The sequence below is a fragment of the Athene cunicularia genome (assembly GCF_003259725.1).
Source record: "Athene cunicularia isolate RWA chromosome 6 unlocalized genomic scaffold, athCun1 chr6_part1, whole genome shotgun sequence".
Taxonomy (NCBI): domain Eukaryota; kingdom Metazoa; phylum Chordata; class Aves; order Strigiformes; family Strigidae; genus Athene; species Athene cunicularia.
This window is the reverse complement of record NW_020799105.1, coordinates 6,477,927-6,498,589: the sequence shown is the minus strand read 5'-3', so window position 1 is coordinate 6,498,589 and position 20,663 is coordinate 6,477,927. Positions and strand designations below refer to the sequence as shown.

Below are 20,663 nucleotides of genomic sequence, written 5' to 3'. Positions count from 1 at the left end.
TGGTCCCAGCAGACACCTACACTTGCATGTAAATGCTGATCCCTCACACTACAGCAGGAGGTAACTTATTCTACCACAGCCCATATTCCGTCCTTTTCTAGGAGATGGAGGGCTACAAAATTTTGATCAGTCTCCAACAGTGTCAATCTGGAACTTCCTACCTCAACAACATTTTGTTTCACTGCTGTTGTTTTCCTTAATTATCTGTGTTAAGACAACATAGCCCTGTGAGCAGAAAAAGTAAAGTGTGATGACTCTCTACGCGGAGTAAACAGGAAGACTCGTTCCTCATGACTGCATGGTAGTTATATTTGTCATATGTCATACTTAACCCTGGTATGGGATTTTGGCTCATTTGAGTCATCATGAAGCTGTACAGTGTGTTGAGAAACCCTGGGGCTGAGAAAGTTCTAAGGCTTCAGTGAGCATAGTTGAGAGTTATTTTTTCAGTGAGGCTGCTCTCACATCCCAAACGGCACCACTCTCTTCCTAAGGGAAATCTCTCACCTTGGAAGCTACTCTGCTAAGACTAAATCAATGCTAAGTAACAAGTAACTCACTTCCAGTGCCTAAATTCACCTCGGTCATTTGTACAGAGAAGTCCCAAATCCTTTACAGAGGCATACAGACCGTACAGATGGTGAAACTGAGGCACGGAGAGGTGAAATGAAGTGCTTATGCTGGCCTCAGAAGGTCAAGGACTGACCAATCAATGGTGCTGCTTGAACTGCAATGCACTGAATGCCACTGCAAATGTGTTTACCAATTTTCTCTCTTTCTAGTCATAATTTATTTAGCAGGCCTTTCTTGCTATTGGCACAGCTAAGGCAAGAGGGACTGGTCACTCAAAAAATTCTCACTCTATGAATCTATGTAATGCAAGAATTCTTCCCCTCTCCACAGGAATATTAAAACCAGATATGTACACACAACTTCATTAATGAAGACCTAATTGTAACAGACTATGTAAGACATTTGAGCATACATGGAAATCTTTAATCTCCAGAAGTACATGAAAGCAAAATGCGCATTATGATTTGCCTCCTTATTTACTCCAACAGTCTAGACTACAAGAGGCATATTAGACTAAATACCAGTCTTCTAGTATTAGTCTGTTGTCTCCACTTGCACTATTTGCTTTAAATATTCCTTTTCCTAATAGCCTTTTCTTCCATTTATGATTTCATTTGGACTTCTAAATATTTTTCTATTCCTCTTGGAGAATAATTATTCTTCTAAGCCAATCACAGTATCATGGAGTGCAGCATCGAAGTATCTTTTTTATTAAGGATAGCTGAGACATTTTGAAAAGGTCTTATATGTTGGCTCTTTTCTACATCCCAGCATTTATTCTGACCTTCAGTGTAAACAACAGTTTAATTCAGTTTTGGTAAGTTGTAAATACCACAATGATACAAAAAGTAGAATCTAAATAATAAAGATTTTAAAAGACACAAAAGCTAAAATATAACAAATAAACCTGATGCTAATGTTCAGAACGTAGTGCCAGGTAACAGAAAGGAAGAGGAACTTATTCATGTATTTCCCCTTTTGTTCTAAATGAAGATTGTGTGAAATCATATTGCAATGTGGCTATGCCTTTTCAGACTGATGAGACAAAAGGGAAGAAAGGCCTGACCAAAGATGGCAGAAGTACAGGCAGAACATTGATACTAAAAGTTTAGTGGCTTAACAAGCATGATTTTTAAAATGACATTTCAATTATATTTATCTGGGATTAACACTCCCAGCAGTTCAAAGAATGATCCCATACAGCTACAAAATCCCAAACTGCACCAAGATCAAGAAGTTTACTTATACATTTAAAATCCTTTGTTATCAGAGAAGAGTCTCATGGCAAGATGGTTGACCAAAACACAATCAAGTCTCATACCCAATTTCAGAGTTTGGTCCACTTTTCATGGTAAGTATCTGCGAAAAATATCAGATATTTGAGTGTACATGGAAATCTTTAATCTCCAAAGTACATGAAAGCAAAATGAGGACAACAATTTGCCTTCTTATTTATTCCAACTGTCCAGACAAAAAGAGACATATTAGACTAAATATTAGACCCTTAGTACTAGGACTACTTGCTTTAAATATTCCTTCTCCTAATAGCCTTTCCTTGACTATTAAAACCCTGGATTCTGGTGACTATCAGAAACACACAACTCACAGCAACCCAAAACTCCACTGTGTGATACCCCTTTATACCCCCCTCCTCTCCTTGACAGCCAAGATAAATCTGCTCATTAAACAGTCATGACAGTCAATCACTTTAAATGTTAGAAACAGGAATTTCACTACCTCCCCAGGAAAGCTGCCTGATGCTATAACAGACCCAAGAAGACATCACTTGTTTCTTTTATGAACCACCTTCTCTCACAAATTCTAGTTCTCTCCCAAATCAATCACAAACTCCCTCTTTGTGGCTCACACCACTGTGCTCCCAGGAAATGACAGTACCTCAGAACGAACAGTGTGCCAGGTGCTGTCCATGTACTTTTACCTCTGTCGTTCCCAGTCACCTCAGTTCTTCCTCCCTGGGGTCACTCTGCCTTTAAATTATCTATACTTATCAGCTCTATGTCTAGTGATCATACTTGACATATTTCATGAGGCAAACCTAAAAATATCACCAAAAAGATTTACTCTTTGATATCACTATCTTCTCAAATACCAGGGCTGCAATGAAATAAAACAAGTTGCAAAATTCAATATCCTACCCATCCTTTCCAGGTCCATTTAATTGGGACAGCACTTTATACAATAGGAGCCTAACATGACTGGTGCATTGAAATAGAAATAGCTGACAAAATACAAGTAACAGAGGGATTTAAAAAAACCCATCAGCTTAGAGAAGGTTGAATACTGTTCAGAGAACAAGTCCCATTTCAGTAGGATGCAGCCCATACTTCTTCAGCAATGTAAGTATCATTTCAGCATGTTTCAAGAAGGTGTGACACCATTACTACCAAAGGAGTTGCATTCATTTACACTAGGACTTCATCTGTTCTACTTTTTGAGTAGAACTAAGTTGGACAAATCATTTCTGCAGTACCATCTCACAAATCATTAATTCAGTTTCAAACACTTTATGATTTTTACTTTTTTTGTTTGAAGAGCATATCCATGCAATCCAAAAGTAGCTATAAATCTGACTTAGGGTCTCCCTCATGTACCCACTCTTCATTTTTTCTGTTTTAAAAAGTAGCTTCTAAATATCTCATTGGGAACAGTTTCTTCTCTGACTGGTATACTGCAGCCAAGAGAAGAGCAGAGATATTGGGTATACTTGCTTTTGAGATGTGGTCCTCCTAGAACTGAAGCAATGCCATCATCTCAAGAGCAAAAGAATGCTTCTGGTCCGTCATGGACAACATAGTTGTAGAAAACTCAAAGGAACAAGTCCAGGGCAATTCAATTTCAAAACAACAGCTCATTAGATGAGGACATGTAAACCAAATCTAACAAGTCTCCACTAGTAGCAGCAACAGATACACCCCTTGCATCTTGCAATCCTATTATTAATCCTAGATTAAAGGATACAATCAAATCACTGATCCTTTTTCCCCCTTGTACTGCAGTTTAGGGTGAACCTTAACTGAAACCTTTGCTGTTTGAATACAATCCCACCACAACAAAACAGTTGCAGATAATACTGCAATTTCCTTCAGCAAACTTTTGCTTTCACAGCAAATCTCTTGACATACCTGCGCTCCTAGACTCTGCAGCTCCTGTTGCAGTCAATAACCACTTCCAGAGAAATTAACATTACTGCTTCTGTCCTACTAGACATCTTGGTGTATGCAGCAGCTCCCACTCTGCTCTTTAAACTTTCCACTGTGAATCACCTGATTAGCTGCTGCACTTATTTCCTGAGGAAAGCAGAAGTGAAGAGCAAGTGAACCAACCACATGCTCAGTTCTGCCAAGCTCCCAAAGCAATTTAGAACAATTCAGCTTATGCACAAACCTGGTAGGCACTGCATCTCCACTCCCTGGGTGGAGAGTAAGCAGGTATGTCCCCCCATACCATAGTTCACCAAGAAAAGGGGTGTGTGTGTTTCATTTTGGTTTTAAATTTAGGGCTTATCAAATTACTACAGGAATACAGCACCACAAAGCTCATGCTTTCTGTGCAACCTATGCCTAAAGGACAGGCAACAGATTGAGTCCTTCCTCAAATGCAGTACCCTTAAAATAAATACATTTGAATGCTGAGGTGAATTCTAATGCCTTGACCTCTCCACTAAAATGGTCAAGGCAGCTACTCAGATCAAGAGGCAAACAAGCACTATACTCACTGACAACATAAAGGAGCCTTGATTAGCTACAGGGTTGGGGGAAGATTACTTTTCAGTTGTCTAGCTGCTTTTTCGTTCTCTCTAATAACACATCTGAAAGAATTTATAATTGTTTTTTAAGGAGAGGTGGAGTTTAAACATTTTTTACACAGGAAATTCAAGTGTTTCCTAAATTCCTTCTCCCCAAGAATTTTATGGTGACCTTAAGAATCAGTGGGATCATGGCCTTACAGTGACTGAAACCTGAGGGAATTTTACCCTAGGAGGTTAAAGCCATCTGTTTTTTGTTAACATCTACTTCACTCAGATGCCTGAAGAAGTATTCAGAGGAAAACTAACTCTCTTCTCTAGCTAAGCTAGTGCAGTATGCAGACTGGAGGCTCCTGATGTTTCTGAAGGTAGAAGCAGCAAGTCGAAGGGACTGATTTCACTGTTCAACAGGGTTAAGTAATAAGACAGGACAGCGATTGCCTATACACTGCAGGGACCTCTCTCAATGAAGCGATATTTCTGGCACAGTCTCAAAGGACTGTTCTTACCCTTTACTGTGAAAATGTATTTATTGAAAGATAAATAGAGGCAGCAGCAAAATCATAGGTTTAGTTCATCCCTTTACAGATTATACCACAAATTAAGCAGATCTGTAAATTTGCTGCAAACAGAAATACTGCCTTAGATCCTGAGCAAAATGCTCTGTTCCAGCCTGTACAGACAGTAGTGTTAAACTGACCAGGTTTTCAAAAGCATTAGCTAAACTAAGTATAATCTACAGGGTGTTTTCCAAGCAGATGCAAGGTCGCACTGAGCTACCCACATCCAGGGCAACTCCAGTTAATGTCATCTCTGGCCACTTCAGTGATCCCCACTGAGACACACATAGGTCTGGCTGAGCTCAGTGCTGCACTGACAGGGCTATCAGGCCTCTGGGCAGCTCTGAGCATAGGCTGAGCATGTTCACACAGCCTGTAAAAGGCTGTGCCAACACATCCACTACTCTTCTGCCTTAGGCCGTTCATATATTAGCTGATACCTTCTCAGTTGCAATCTAGCCAAAACCAGTGGTGAGATGAATGGCAGAAGCACAAGACACAGAGACACAAAAAAGAATATTAATACCAACCTAGAGAGAACATCATTGTTTTCCCCTTCCTAACTCAGAAACAAGCCTAAACGTGCTCCATTTCCTCCCTTTTAGTGCCAGTTTAAAACCACAAAAGAGAAGGTCATTTGCAGCAGCCCCTCCATGCTGTTTGATCAGAGAGGTCTATTTCCACGGAGCCTTCCCTATGTAGTGGTGACCGCCTCACTAGATGCTGTCAGGACTCAAGCAACCACATACTCATTAGTAGATTTCTAATCCACACAACAGAGGAAGCACCATTTCTCTTTTTTAATCTGCACTAACTGCTGATGGGGTTGAAAGTCCAGAGTTTCAACACACCCTCCCACTTAATCGCTGCTTCACTGGAGCAAAACAGCTGTAACCAAATTATCTGTAGCGAAAAAAACTCAAGAGGTAAAGACAAGCTAATAGTTAATGTAGTAGGAGACAGCACCACAACACCCTTTGTCAGTTTGGGCTGTTTATATTAATAACCCGCTGCACTGCACCTTCACCTACAAAAAATGGAGAGAAAAATTCTTCCTTTCTTCATCCTTCTTCCTCCCAATCTCACAGAAGAAAAAAAAAAAAAAAAGCTCATGTCTCCCACATACTTCCATTTGTGTGTATGTGAAGGGCTTCTTGTTCCAAAGAACCCTCAACTTGGTTTAAGGTTTCTAGAAAGAACATTCATAACCTTCTCAACCCAGGAGCCAGCTCTACCAACACCAACTGGAAATTGGTATCTGATAGGGGCAGCACTCTTAAGTAGATCATGCACGGCCCAGTGAAGATGAGATGTCCTGCCCAAGCCAGACATACAGTGGCTTCCTGAGGCAAGGATCTGAAGATAACTACAAAGTCCACCTGTCTCACAGCATCAAATAATATCCCTTATGTTGATTCTTATTAAACCTCTCTTCTTTGTCACTCCAACCTCCATACACAAGTGGAAAAACCCTTTTTCATGCCTTTTCATTAATGATACCACCCACACTGAGGTATCTTCGTAACCCTAGTGGTCCAGAACAGCTAGAAGAACAGCACTTTTCCAGCTTGAGGCTGGGGGTCAGCTACTGCAGGTTTCTCCAGAAAACCAGCTTGCAGTACAGTTCAGTTTCAATAAATTCAACAAATGGCCTGACTGGTTACACCAAGAGCAAACATGACCTCTGGCAATTGCTCCACAGCTGCCATTACCTGAGGGGCTGATAGTTCAGCCCAACTGCAAACCCAAATGGGATGGAGCTTTGCAGAAAAGTCTGTATTTCTCCCTTCAGCAAGTTTCTCTCTTTGTAGACATAAGAAAAAAAATGCAGCTGATTTTGCTGAGACAATACATTTTTCTGCTACACATTCATAACCTTCAATCTAGAAAAAAAGCCAGCTAAATGCATGTCCCTTTCAACATTGCAGTGTCCAAAAGTTGAGCTAGATGCAGGTTTTTTCCATTCTTTGCCTTTCCTGCTAAAATTTAGCTATCTTTTTTTTTTTTTTCTCCTTCTTGATAAAAAGAATGTTGATTAAAAAAATTTCATGAAATAATTTTTAATTTCTTTAACATCATAAAAGGAAGCGGCTGTGTTTCATTTTCCTCCCCTCTTTTCAATGGCAGAACAGAAGCTGACAGAGAGACCGCAGAGAAAGGCAATGCAAAAATTTAAACCATCTGCTTAACCATCATTTTCACTCATCATTTTTCTCAGGAAACCTTGAAATATGCAATGAAGAAGGCGTTCAGCTCTTTCAGCAAATCTTCCCAATGAAGTGAAAGCAGCAGACTACAAAGCGAAAAACTGCAGGACTGTGATCTTGAGCAGCTCAGCTCCTCTCCCTTCTGGCGAAGACACAGGGGAGGTCTGGGGCGTCAGGGTAGGCTACCCCACCTCTTTGGCTGGGTTTTCCCTGAAGGGCAGAGTCTGGGGAGGTGGAAAGTAAAAGCCAGTCAGCCCCAAACTGGCCAGGGCCCTCCAGAGGCCTTCTACCCCTCAGGTGTGCCGTCCCCAGGCAGCACCACCCCCTCTGTATTGGTGCATGGCCACACTATGCAGACTGTAAGGTAACTTGCATATTCGCACAACTGCACAAATAACTAAACTTCAGCTTTAAATTAAATGGAGTTCATGCTGATGAAGCCATGAGGCTGGTAGCTGGTAAAGACATACAGCACATCTGTGAGGCAACATTTCTCTGCCTATTGCCTGCCAGAACCCCTTGGACTTGAGTACTCTTGGACCTGAGTACTCTGACTCTGGATCCGGAGGTCTTGTTACACCACTGACTACTCTGGCACCATGACTGATGGACTGTAAAAAGACAGGACAGTTTGCAGTGTTAGTACTGGAGTCAAGAGGAAAGGGATCTATTCCCATTCCCTGGCGTTTTTGCCTGAGCAAGGCCAGGCAGTCTGCAACTCATCCTCTGTGCCTCCCAGCATGCTGCCTGCACCCTTGGTGCTGATGAGGATTGATCATGAGTAGCAGTGTTACATGTTAAGGATAATTTGTCACATGAAATTCTGCCATTTCAAAACGTTTCATTGCAAATTGGAACAAAACCCCTCCACCAATAAAAATCTGTAAATCAAAATGGGATTTTTTTCTGATGCTTTTTGTGTTTAAACAGGAATGAACTAAAAAGTATATCTGATAACCTGCTTCTTAGAGGTCAGACTGAAGCAGTGGTATTCAGCCTTTTCCAATCCATGCAATCCTGGAGTTGTTTCCTATGAACCCTTAAATGTAAGTCTCCTGCTTGACACCCACCCCATCCCTGTTTGCTCATCTTTTTTGGCTCCTTTAAAAGTAGTCTGGGGGAGGGAGAGGGGGAAACCACTGGGCTGTATAATCACAAAAAAACCCTAAGTAATTTTAAACTACGTTCAAAAAAAATTCTGTGCATAACTAAATGCCACCAAAATTAGTCCAGAGTTAGTAAAACAATACCAACTTCTTAAAACACAAGAAAAAAGAAACCACATTTAAAAACTGATTTGTAACAAAAGTGAAAACATTCTTGTTTGAAACTGTGGACCCAAACATCTTGATCAAATGAACAGATTTTCTTCCCCCAGAAGAAAAAAAGTATCAAATATGAAAGTTCCTCTGGGAAGGTGCTATTTTGATTAAATGGCACCTACTGACTAGAAAAATGTTGTGCAGGAAAAATTTTAAGGCAGCTTGACAGAACACATGATCTCCACACTGGAAGTCATGCTATTCTAATGAGATTGGGGAAGTTGAAAGGCTAATGCAAAATACGGCATATCATTTCTCCCCCCCTCCTGTACTTCAGAGTAGCAGGATACACAGGAATTAATTATTTTTATGATCAACTCAAAAGCTGTTGAATGAAAGGATCATAATACAGAAGTTCTGCAGGAAAATTTTTACAAATGCTTGCAAAACAGCAAGGTAGACTTATTACACTTAATCAGAAAATGCCACTCTTGGACACAGCCTCAGACAAAAGCACAAACTACAGTTACATAAACACATATTGACCAAGAGCTATTTTCTTGGAAGATTTACTCTTCTCACTCTCTCTGCAGAAGAAGCACCAAAACCTCTGCAGACAACACCACTTTCTTAAGTCTCAGAAATTGGTCCTAGTTCCTGTTTAGCACACCTTTTTGCTCTCTGCAAAGATGATGTGTAGCTTGCACAGCTTACAGCAACTCTCATCGTCATTTTAGAGGAAATAGGGAGCCTGAAGTTCAAGCTGAACAAATTAAGCAAAATCCTGGCAACACAAGTAGACATTTTTCCATCTCTGATGTGTCCCCCTACTAACTACTATTATTTTTCCTTTTGCAGCTCCCAAGTCTATTTATAAACTCCTGCTCCTGTGACCTTGCTCTCCTATAAGCTGCGCTCCCAGAGAGGCTTTGCATGTATCCAGGATGGCTGCTTTCCCACCGTGAAAACTGCTCAGGTACCTTCAAATAGCTAATAAATGCTTAATGAGCTGTTACACCCTATTCATGAACAAGCCTGGCTTTTATACAAATATTCTGCTAGCTCTCTAAACTGAACTCATGTATCTTCCCCTCTCTTTAATTCCTTGTTTACTGAACTAATGCTCCAATTGCATTTGGTTGCTAGCTTTTGCCATGTCATACAAAATTCTGGACAGAAGGAATTGGGACAAACTGATGAAAGCAGTAGTTTTGCTCTGGTTTAAAAAAACAATTACTGAAGCTGAGTAGCTTCCCTGGGGACTGTTCTGTTGTTTCCTTTTTTCCTAGGAAAAGACTGCTTTTAGGGTATTGAGATTACTCTAGTCATCTGGTAAATAAGAAATATCATCTTAATATCTACTTAATTTATAGCCACATTCTACATTAGTGTTTTCTTTTGTGCTAGGAACTTGACCTATAAGGACAGACAAAATTGCTGCTGCTACTCAGCAGAGAGGTAATATTAGACTTGACATGAAACCCTAGCACAAAACACATAGAAATATTTTGTTAAAGAATCAGAGCAACAAGAAACTAGTCCTTGGTTACGTGATCATTTGCGAGCTCAATGTATTCACCAGAACTTGAAAGCACAGCTTGCACATTTGAATCAGAGGCTGCTACCACATGGAGTAAAGGAGGAACTGGTAAAAAAATGCAGTAGTTTCCTTGCAGAGAGGCTCACCACAAGGGTGAAGTGCAACAGGCTCTGCAACGGCAACGTGTCAGGTAGGAGTCTCTTTTGCAGCCATACCTTCCCTGAGCTGGAGAGCAGTGTCTCCGATCTGACAAATTGACAAATTTCTTCTGCAAGGTTGTGTGTTAGGATGCCAGTTCAGACACAGGATCTCAAAAGCTGTCTGCCTGAAAGAATTGCCTCTCTGTAAGCAGGGAAATGTGAATGTCAAGATTCACATGGAGGCCTAAGAATGCTTATTAAGTAGTAAGAGTTGTTAAACTGTCTAAAAACCAGACACCAGTCATGAGGTGAAACTTAAATAATGTATCTCAGTGCATCAGTCACTACATAATGCTTAAAGGAATGTGCAGATGCCTCTAACTTGAAAGAAGAAGCCTACCTTGTAAAATTCTGAGATCAACATACATCCAGAATGTCATCTGCAAGGTTCATCCCCTTCATGCCAACTATGTAGTGACAAACTAGTACCAGAACCTTTGTTCAGACCATTGGCAGAGTTACCACTACAAAAAAAATTTGGTCAAAGCCAGTCCCATGGCTTGTGTTTAATTCTGCACAACTGGAAGAGTAGCTCAGAGATGGAATCCATCTTAAAAGACATCTTAAATGCACAGATGACAAGTGTATGACTAAATACTTAAAGTAGACATGCCAGGCTTTAGTAATATTTTTATTTCTATTTAAGTTCTTATCCTTTTCCATTTAACTTCTATTTTCTATTTTTATTTCATATGGTTTTGCTCAAATGAGATAAGAATAAAGATGAAAAATTCGAACAGCCTGCCTTTGCCCAATACAGGCATTCCTGCCAGAGACAGTCAGAGCTCTTCCTTTCCCACGCACCTATTTTTTCCATACAGACCATAAATATGAAATCGTATCTTACAGCCTTTTAGCCTCTCCCCAACCTCCAGATATCAGCTGATTTGTGGGTCTCGGCTGTAACATAGAATTCTGAGCGTCTTTTGTGTTGGCACCTTCCTCTCCGAGCGTCACCAGGTGGCAGTACGACAGAAGGGCTTTCAAGGTCTGCTCTTACATGAGGCAGCAGAAGTACATCGCTGCAGGTACGCAGTTATTATAATTTTCATGTTGTAATTGCAGCTTCCATTTCTTTTCCTCAGTCCATCTTAAATAATGAGAGTGTCATGGAGCAAAATATAACGACGTACTTTCCTGGTTATTTACTTTCAGCAGTGTGAGCATTTACAGGATGACATTTTCAGACTCCCACCAGCCTCCGGAATGGCCAGGTTTCAGCTGGGCACCCAGCAGAGAAGCCACTTGGCAACCACTGGTGTACTTTGACTCTCTCACTCTAGGGGCACAGATTATAAAGGTGTCAGCATGTAACGGAGCAGATAAAAGATTGTGAATGAAGAATGGACCTCTGGGGGGAAGCAAATTACTTGTAAATTAGGTCAGCTGTGGCAAAGGAAAAAAATAAGGGATGTTTAATAGAAGAGGATTTTTCCAATATTGTCAGAATTAAACTAGTTGATGTTTTGTTTTGAAAACATCAAACAATGTTCATTTAAACATTGAACAAAAAATAATTGTCAGGCTAAATAAAGCATAACATAAACCAGAATATCGTAAGACTAATGTCATTTGTGGGGAGTTAATAATTTTTAGAGGATTATTTGGTTGTTTTTAAACAACAACAAAAAAGTCCTATTCATACAACTTTAATGCACAGTACAGTTCTGATTCTGTAAATCCAATAATGTAGAGCTTTTCAGTACGTGTTTTTTTTTCCAACCTGTAAATTCCCTGCAGGGACACAAAGCTTAGGGACTGTCTTGCTAAGGATTTAGAACTATAGGGGTATTTTTGGTGCTACAAATTTCTGATTTTTAAATTAAGTATCTCTGTGCAGACTCATTATATTGCAGCTGCAACGTGTGGACAACTTCCACAGGAGATCATATCTGAGAAGACATTTGTATAAATACACAGTTGGATAGTCCAAATAAATCTGTTCCACATATAAATACTGGCTCAGGGAAAGGGAAGAAGTATTTATCATCTTCCAGGAAACAGAGAGCCTTGTAAATGAGAAGCTGATTACCAAAATGGAGACCACTTTTATTAGGATTATATCTACTCTAAACTGAATGCTGGTTTTAAAAGACTATGATCCCTAAATTATTTTTTCCCCCACAAAAATGCTTCCATAATTATTTAAAAACCAAAAATGCTTTTTACATATTCTGTTATATTTTGATCCAAAAATATTTACAGGAAGACATTTTCAGGTCACATTTTTGCTTAATAAGTAATGTTACTTATATTTATATACTTATATACTTTTTATTGGGCATTTTTCTTTCATGCATCTTGAAAAGCTTATCAGAGAGGTCAGTATTACAATCTCCATTTCACAGGCTGGAAAAAGTGACATTAATAATTGAAGTGACATACCCAGAGCCACATTGTCAGCCAGTGGCAGAGCTACAGATAATACCTGGGCCTCCAAAACATGAATAAGTTAATATTACAACTCTTATTTTAATTTCATTATTTTATCTCTCATGATTTGAAACAGAATAAAAATGGGTCAGTGTCAAAATAACAGCACATTTTAAATTTTTAGCTCCCTTCTTTTTTTCACCTAGCCTCCAGTTTTCACCCTAGTTTCATTTTGAATCAGATCTGCCTAAATGGCTATATTTTGCCCTGAGACAGCAGGAGGAGGTATGTTCCTGAGGATTCCAGCCTCAGTCCCCAGTGTCTAAAATATGCATGCACTGCTCTTTGCTTCCTGCCACTGAAAGAGAAAAAAAAAAAAAAAATTAAAAATCCATTCTGCAGAGATAGCATTTAAGTTTTAAATAATGCATTTCTGTATCTCCTCTCTGAATCAAGGACCTCATTTCTTCTAGGCCCAGAGATGATAGATAGGATAAGTGATTGCCCAGGTTACTGCATTTTAATACAGCTGTTTCATGAGGTCCTGCAGCTCCTGACTAAAGGATATATTGCCGTCACTGTTCTCAAAGGTGCAGGGAAGATTTGGGTGTGCAGAACAGATGGAGAAAAAATCAGTTATGTCTCCAGGCTTTCACATCCCACCTGTCCCAGGAATGTCAGAGAAACTCAAACAGACAAACTTTATTGGGAGATCAGAGTGAGAGCAGACTGATGTCAAGCTACAAGTGGAGGTGTAACCGTGTAGATAATACAATTAGAATCAGAGACCTGGGCTGGACAGCAGAGTTAACTGGGACTTGGTCATGTAGCATCCTTTGAAGTCTGAGGCTCTATGCTTTGCATACATAATGCAAAATCCAAACAACATGAACTACTCCAATAAATTCTGATCCAGCAGGTCAGTTAAGTATGTATTTTGATGTGAAGCATGTGAGTAGTCTCTCATCATTTAAGTTAAGCCTTTAAATGCTCTTCTGTGTTGGAATCAATAAATTAAGTTCCAGGAAAACCAGAATTAATTTAATATATAATTTCTGAGAGAAGAATCATCCATTTGAAAGAAGTAATGATGGAAGGAATACCTTCAGCTGCTATTTCCCTGATTTGACAGGCTGCTTGCCGTAGCAGCTCTATTAGACCTTTGATGATCTAAAGGTGATAGTGAGACAAGGGTTGGAGAGAAAAGTAGTATTTTGTTAGACCAACAGATATAGCAGCAGAAAATTGGCTTTCAGATAGACTCACAAAAATGTTGGACAGAAGGGGCCTCTGGAGGTTACTTAAGCCAGCCTTCTGGTTGGAGCAGGGCTAGCACCAAAACCAGACTAATTTAGACATCTTGAAGACCTCTGAAGACTGACATCTCACTTGCTCTGTGGGTATCTGTCCCAGTACTGCACCACCCTTCTGGTGAAAAAAATTTTCCTAGGCGCTGATCTAAGTTTCTAAGATGAAACTTGGGGGGCACTGCTTTTTGTTTTAGCATCTGTCACTGCGAAGAAGTGGTTTTTTTTCACTGTCCTTTAACTAGTTGTGGGTTGCTATTAGATCCCCCACTGGCCTCTTTGTGAGATTAAGAAAGTCTGTCTTCCTTGTAGGTGATGTGCCCTAGTCCTCAACCATCTGAATAGCCTTTATTCAGATGTGAAACAGATTTAAAGCCAAGTACAATTTAGAAAAAATTTATTTGAATTTAAATTAAGTTACTCAGTATTTTATCTGGCTAGGAGACACAAGTTGCAGTGTCATTTCCATTCTATTTCAGATTGCAAAATATCTACTAGATCTTGTATGAGGCAGAAACAAATGATTCAAAATCTCTGATCTGCCCTGGGGTGTTTCTAGTAGATATTGCAAAGGTAAAAAGATATGTCTGCCTCATTAATATAGCTATCATGTAGTCACAAACTCAAGATACGCACTTGTTGTCCATAAAGCTAGTATCCATTCTACATGTAATTTATCTTCTTACCCTGTGAAAGGCAAATGAGATGCAATACTTGGAGACACCCTGTCTTAGGAGCCCTATGTTTGCCTTCATTATTGAAGAAAATTTTGCTTGCAGACACGTTTAGGAATACTGCAATAGCAAGAGAATTCCTGGTATTTAAGGGGACATATAATATCTGTTCCTGACATTGCCATTGGTGTCATAAGGATGATACCACAAACACTGGTATAGAACAGGAAATATACAAAATAAATTAAGAACTAGGGACATGCTTTGTCTCACTGACTAGAAAGCTTAGAGAAGTCTACAATTTTTGGGTTTATAAGAGATTTGTTGTTTTTAAGAAAGTTTTTACATTCATAATCTAAGTCTTGCCTGCTTCCAGTGTATGAAGGTGCATCACAAAACGAAGTTGGAAATCTTTATCAGATCTGTCTAGCCTTCCTTTTGTCACCTCTTCAATTGTACTGCCTAATAATTTCTTGGAAGCCAGAAATTTCTGTTAAAGATTTTGCTTCTCATTAGTGTAGTACACACCTTTGACATAGTTAGAGACCCCTGTTTCAACATCAACATCTTAAAAAAAAAAAAAAAAAAAAAAAAAAAAAAGGAAAGAAAATACCAAGTCAGGCTTTCTTTATCTACTATGAAGAATAAAATACAATAAAATGATTTTGCAGGTCATTTAAGTAAAAAACCTATTCTTACTAATCACAGGGCACTCTTCTGAATAAAGTCAAATGATTTTCAGGTAATTGCTACAGTAGGAGAGATCCTGCAGGGATATAGATATACTTTGTGCATGTGCATCACTGCAGAGAAGAAAAAAATTAAAGTCATCTTTGGCTGGCAGCAGTATCTCTGCTTGGTAAGTTTCATGCCCCACTGAAGTCTATGAGGACTGCCTTCTCTCAAGCTGTACATGCTCTTTAGAGATACGCTCTCACATCCTGAAACTAAAGATTAATTACTCCTGACCTATTTGTGTAATGTGATTAGATGGGAAGGAACAGTGACTGTAAAAGAATGATAAAGATACCCAGAAATCACCTAGTTTCACTCTGCAAAACATTAAAAATTATTCTTATTTATAGTCTCCCCCTTACCCCTCATTCCTGAATATAATTCCATGAGATCATCATCCTGTCCTCTCTTAGTAGTCTTGATGTGTTTGGCATATTCACTGCCTCCTCCGGGAAGCATTACCCCTGGGAAGCCCAAGATACAATTAGGTTTATGCATTTTTCTTAATTTTCAGCCAAATCTGAAGAAATCATTCAATTTCTTATCTCTTGGCCTTAGATAATCCCTGTTCTAAAGTTTTTTCCTGAACTATTCACATTTTTCTCAAAAATACCTTTGAACTTCCATAACTTTGTTTCCAGAGCTGCTCTAAAACATCTGCAGTCTTCTCCATCCTGCATCATCAGCTTATCTGGTACTAGAGAGGCCATCTCAAAAGGAGAATAAGGGAATTTTCTCTTCATGGTCCACGTATTTCTTGCTATATTTCCTAAGACTGCCAATAAAACTGTTGGTTACTGGCAGCTGAAAGACCAGTGGCCCTTTTTGCTTGGAAAGCCAGATGGCATAATCATCACGAGCTTTGAACTTGATCACTTAGTCTGGAAGCAGGGGTCATATCACACTAAAATTCCTTCTGGTCATTAGATACTTGAAAAGTTGTCAATTTATGCTTCAGCAGAATTCCCACAGTTCTTGTATACATAATTATTCTAGCTTGCCTTGCAGAGGCAATGCTTCTACACTTACTGATCTCAAAACGCACACCATGATCCTTCTTGTTTCTTTGGACCCTTTTCCATCAACTCCATTTTATATCCCATGAGAACAGATCGTAACCAAAGTTGCAATCTAAATAAACTAGATCTGTATTTCAGTGGTGCCAAAGTCCAGGGTGATTAGATCTTGGGCTTTGATCCAGATGCATCTTGCTGATGAGTAAAGAAAATATATCAATCAGCTAGTTACAACAAGTCCTTGGCCTGCATATGGAAGCAGAAGATGAGGAAGAGGAAAAAAGGATATGCTGTGTAATAACTGGTCGGTGACAGCATGCTCTGTGTGCAGCCTGGGGAAACATCCATTCAATCCCCCCCACACATATTCAGCAACTTCACTGGCCCACGCACTCCTCCATCTCTAAGCACCTGACATGTTTCATAGCCTCCAGTCATCAGCCTTGGCGCCAACAGATGAATCATTTCTCCTGTGAGTGTCCCTGCTGCATTAACTTATTATCGTCTTTTGCATCTAGGTAGCATTTGCCAATCCCAGGTCTCAAAACACTGCACGGAGGTGGATGGGACTTGGGACTGAATATCTTTCTTATAGCTGTGGGAAATCAGTCGGTATTAAGGCTGGAGGCCATGCCTCCCCATTCTCCTTAAATTTTCTAATCCCTAGGCCACATCACTTTCCTTCGTTATGTGTGTTTAGCAATCAATGGTAAATACTTGTGATATTTCCCTCATTCCAAACAGGCAGCAGATAATTAATGAGTACATTTATTTTTAGATTCACACAATAGACAAATAGTAGTGCTTCTCTAGTACTTAGTTAATCAGCTGATTTATATTTTCTAGCCTTGTAGATGTTTAGTGCTGTATGATAGACTGCCATTCTGGATTTGGACAAGCAGAGGTATAGAACCATGAAAGCAGTGGCTTCCAAAACTGACACACACCTTGACATTGGTATCTCAGTCCATCAGGATTGTCCCACTTGTCTCAGATAAGTCAGTCATAAAAGTCTTACTGCCTACAGCCCAGCAGCTTCCCAGGTCTCTCTGAGAAGCCTGCTATACTGGGCCACCTTTAGCCTAGCTCTGGAATGGGATGACCAGCAATGACCATTTGTTCCCTAAGGGAAAGGGAGGGACAGCACAGCAGGGTAGGGAATAGTCCCCACAGTACCTACAGAGTGAGGTAAGGAGAAGAGACTTAAAAGCAATGGTCAGGTTCAAGCAGGAGTCCAGATCATCAAACACATTCACTATGATGAATCATGTCTAGGGTCAGGCTAAGAAAACTACTTACAACTCATAGTCAGAACCAGGTTGGGTGAAGGTTACCGGTATCAGACACAATCCAGCAATTCTTAGGTAGATCCACAGCAACAAGGCAGATATAAGGTCAAGATGAGGAAACTGTTCATAGGTCACAGTCCAGACCTATACAGCAGTATAACTAAGCTGGAGATCAATATTCCTACAAGGTAACTCAGGCTAGAAGTAAAGGCCCAAGCCTGGGATTAACTGGAGCTCTTGGACCTATGGGCAGAGGCTATGGGTGGTGGTCAGGAGAGGCTGGTGTTAAGGCTATTAATGCACTTCAGGGCCACAGTATAGGTTTCTACAGTTTTTGTAGAGCATGCTTATGTACAAGAGTAACTCTACTGCTTGCTCTGACTCCACTGTAACTACTTACATACCTCTATGCAAGAATTTTTCTGGTGTCATAACCTTAGGTTTCAATAGCATGGACACAGATGAATCATGTTCTGAAGCAGCAGGCAGTCATTACTCAGAATTGCTGATGCAAGAACTCAGTCTGAGACTCAGCACACAATATCAAATACTATCAAACTGGGGAGCCTGCCCAGATGCATTGTCTGGCATTTCTGTCTAAATTCTCTAATCAGGGTATTTTCAAACTCCCCTCAAGGATATCTTTGTAGGTGAGAGGGAAGAACTGGTATTACAGAATGGTATCTCTTATGTTCCTCAGTTCTACCACCCCTGGATTTACCAGCTTTTTTTTAGCAATGAAATACAGGGCTAATGGGCTAAACCAGTATCCATTTTTTCTGCTATGTGACTGCATAATCAGGGAGAGACCTGAAGCAAATACAATGAAAGTAAAACTTTCACAGATTATTCCTTCATTCTTCACATCTTTACAGTCCTTTAAGTAAAATTACTGCACTGAAATAATCGTCCCTAGATGAACTGCCAGATGAACTTGATTACTTAAATTAGGTACTCTTCAGATTGCAATTACTGTCCTCCACAAGCAATTAAAGTTGTCAATACGCCTGCTGTTTGGAAGCAGCATCTGAGTCAGACAAAACTTGATGTAGGGAGAATAAGCTAAATCAGCCATTGCTCAACCTTTTTTCCCTCCTGCATCACCATGAACTACTCTAAGCTCTGTCACCTTTTACATAGGGGCTTTTTGTATAGAAGGTTATATGTTGAAAATGCCTCTTGCCAGATATGTGCAACTGGCAGTGATGTGGGACACAGGCAGGTGAAGAGTTGATTTAGGCTACAGATATGTGCATTTCCAGCCCTGTTCCATGGGATGTGGTTCTGTGGGGTCGGTACAGCTGAGGAACACACACCCTGAGAAACTAGCTGTGGGACGGAAAGGGGCTGTGGAACTCACAGGAGAATTAAGGTAAATACAGATCACTGAGATATATTGTCCTAATCATCCTGCTCAGTCGAAGATGTTCAGTACACAGGCTCCAGGGATTAAACATTCCCAAAGGATCTGGTTCCTTCTAGACACTTGCTAGACTACCTTTCTATTGGACCTATTCTCAGTGTTTCTTTCAGGAAGTATTTCTTTAAATTGTCAGAGCAAAGGACTGCAGCCAGCATGGAGCCACTTTTTTTTTTTTTTTTTTTCCCCTGACAGTTTATTTGCCTCAAAAACTACCTCTGAGAAATTCAGGTCTGAATTTATTGTGTTTAAACTGGGGAAAAAATTAGGAAATTTCCAACATTTAAAAAAATAATTTAAATGATGTTGCTCTTTTGAAAATTGTTTTAAGAAGGGCTGAAATGTTTAAGTCAAAGCAAAAGATTTCAAACAGGATTAAATTCAGTATTTCTTTTTACACCAAGTACTTTTTTTATTTAACGAAATAGTTAGTGTGGAACAGTGTTATTTGTTTGAATGTCTTCATTTTACGCATGATCATAAGATCATGATAATTATTTATATAAGTCCCTATATATGTCTTTCCCCAGAGGGGAAATCAAGTTTTCATCGGAAGTGACTTAGCAGGACGAAGCATCCTATGTTTCCCCTGAGGTTAAAAGTTCAGTTAACTTTATCTCTTGTCATGTTTTACTGTACACACCTTTTGGCTTCCTGCTCAAACTACAAAATGATGTGTATAAACAGCATCAAAGCAGACAAGAAATGCTAAAAATATGGAGAAAGAGTTCTGTTAAATGGTTGGTCGGAATGACTTTTTGATCTGGGGACTGACATCGGGCAGAAAGAGAAGTGTAACTTCCCTCGGGCAATGCTCTTGGTTATCCAATTTCAGTATGCTTGCTAAATTTGTCCGCCAAGCGATCACCAGTTAGCTACTCTTCACTGTGGTGAAGCCCAGCTAAGACAAATGATTAGCAGGGAGATAACTGCAGGACCCTGTGTATTCAGGACAGAGACAACGGTCCAGATCCCACTCCTAGTCTCATTTACAAGTGTGTAAATCTGAGACTGCCACCAAGAACTCAGAGATTTGCAACCATTTCTAAGCAGCTGGTTCCACCAGCAGATAAAGCAGCTGAAGCTCCAAAACATCTTAGCTATTGCTGCAACCTGCATGTTGAGAAGCACAGCCTCTGTAAAGATCAGAGAATCTCTTCCACTATTGCAGATGTGACTTGATGGCCAGTATTCAGTATCCAAGATCTGGTGAATCTTCTGGCAGAGAAGGAAGTTACCAATCTCAGACGCTTTTTGTCAATGCAACTCAGCAATACAGACCTGCAGGGTGATACTGCAGGGCATGTACATTACTAGGGAAATATTTACACCCTTTTCTACACTGCAGGACGACCTGCTAGGCAGATGGGGATAGCGAGGAAGGAGGTTGTGCTAAGAACCGCCCAGGGGCAGGATGTGCCAATTACTCGGATTCAGTTTTCATGCAAGTACGTATTTATAGTTTATAGATTCTATTTAATAGTATTTAAATATTTCACCAAATGTTTGTCCATTCCTCCCCCCAGTACCGACTCACTGCAGACTTTGCATCCCCACCCAGGAAGGGGTGAGGGAGAGCTTAGCAAGGAGTGCAAATGAAAACGATGGGTACTAAAATGGAGTGATGGCATTCTCCCTCTAGGCTGTCAGGGCAGGCAAGAGGTATTTTTTTTCTCCCTTGCGGAGAGCAGTGGGTCGTTTCTCCCTCTGCCCCCCGGCTCTCACGGGCACAGCTCCCCGG

General features: G+C 40.1%; 2 protein-coding genes across 3 annotated transcripts in view; one reads left to right on the top strand and one right to left on the bottom strand.

Annotated features, from left to right (window-relative positions):
* The window catches only part of WDFY4 (WDFY family member 4), a 147,571-nt gene extending 145,065 nt beyond the window's left edge, over window positions 1–2,506 (bottom strand). Inside the window, exon 1 of the mRNA XM_026851430.1 lies at window positions 2,470–2,506. The gene's annotated coding sequence lies outside the window, so the exon portion shown is untranslated. The remainder of the gene's footprint in view (window positions 1–2,469) is intronic.
* Window positions 2,507–20,333: 17,827 nt separating this feature from the next.
* ARHGAP22 (Rho GTPase activating protein 22) overlaps window positions 20,334–20,663 on the top strand; it is a 152,648-nt gene continuing 152,318 nt past the window's right edge. For both annotated transcript variants that reach the window (XM_026850952.1, XM_026850951.1), the window contains exon 1: window positions 20,334–20,370. In XM_026850952.1, coding sequence (XP_026706753.1) covers window positions 20,337–20,370 — 34 coding nt within the window. In that variant the 5' untranslated portion in view covers window positions 20,334–20,336. The remainder of the gene's footprint in view (window positions 20,371–20,663) is intronic.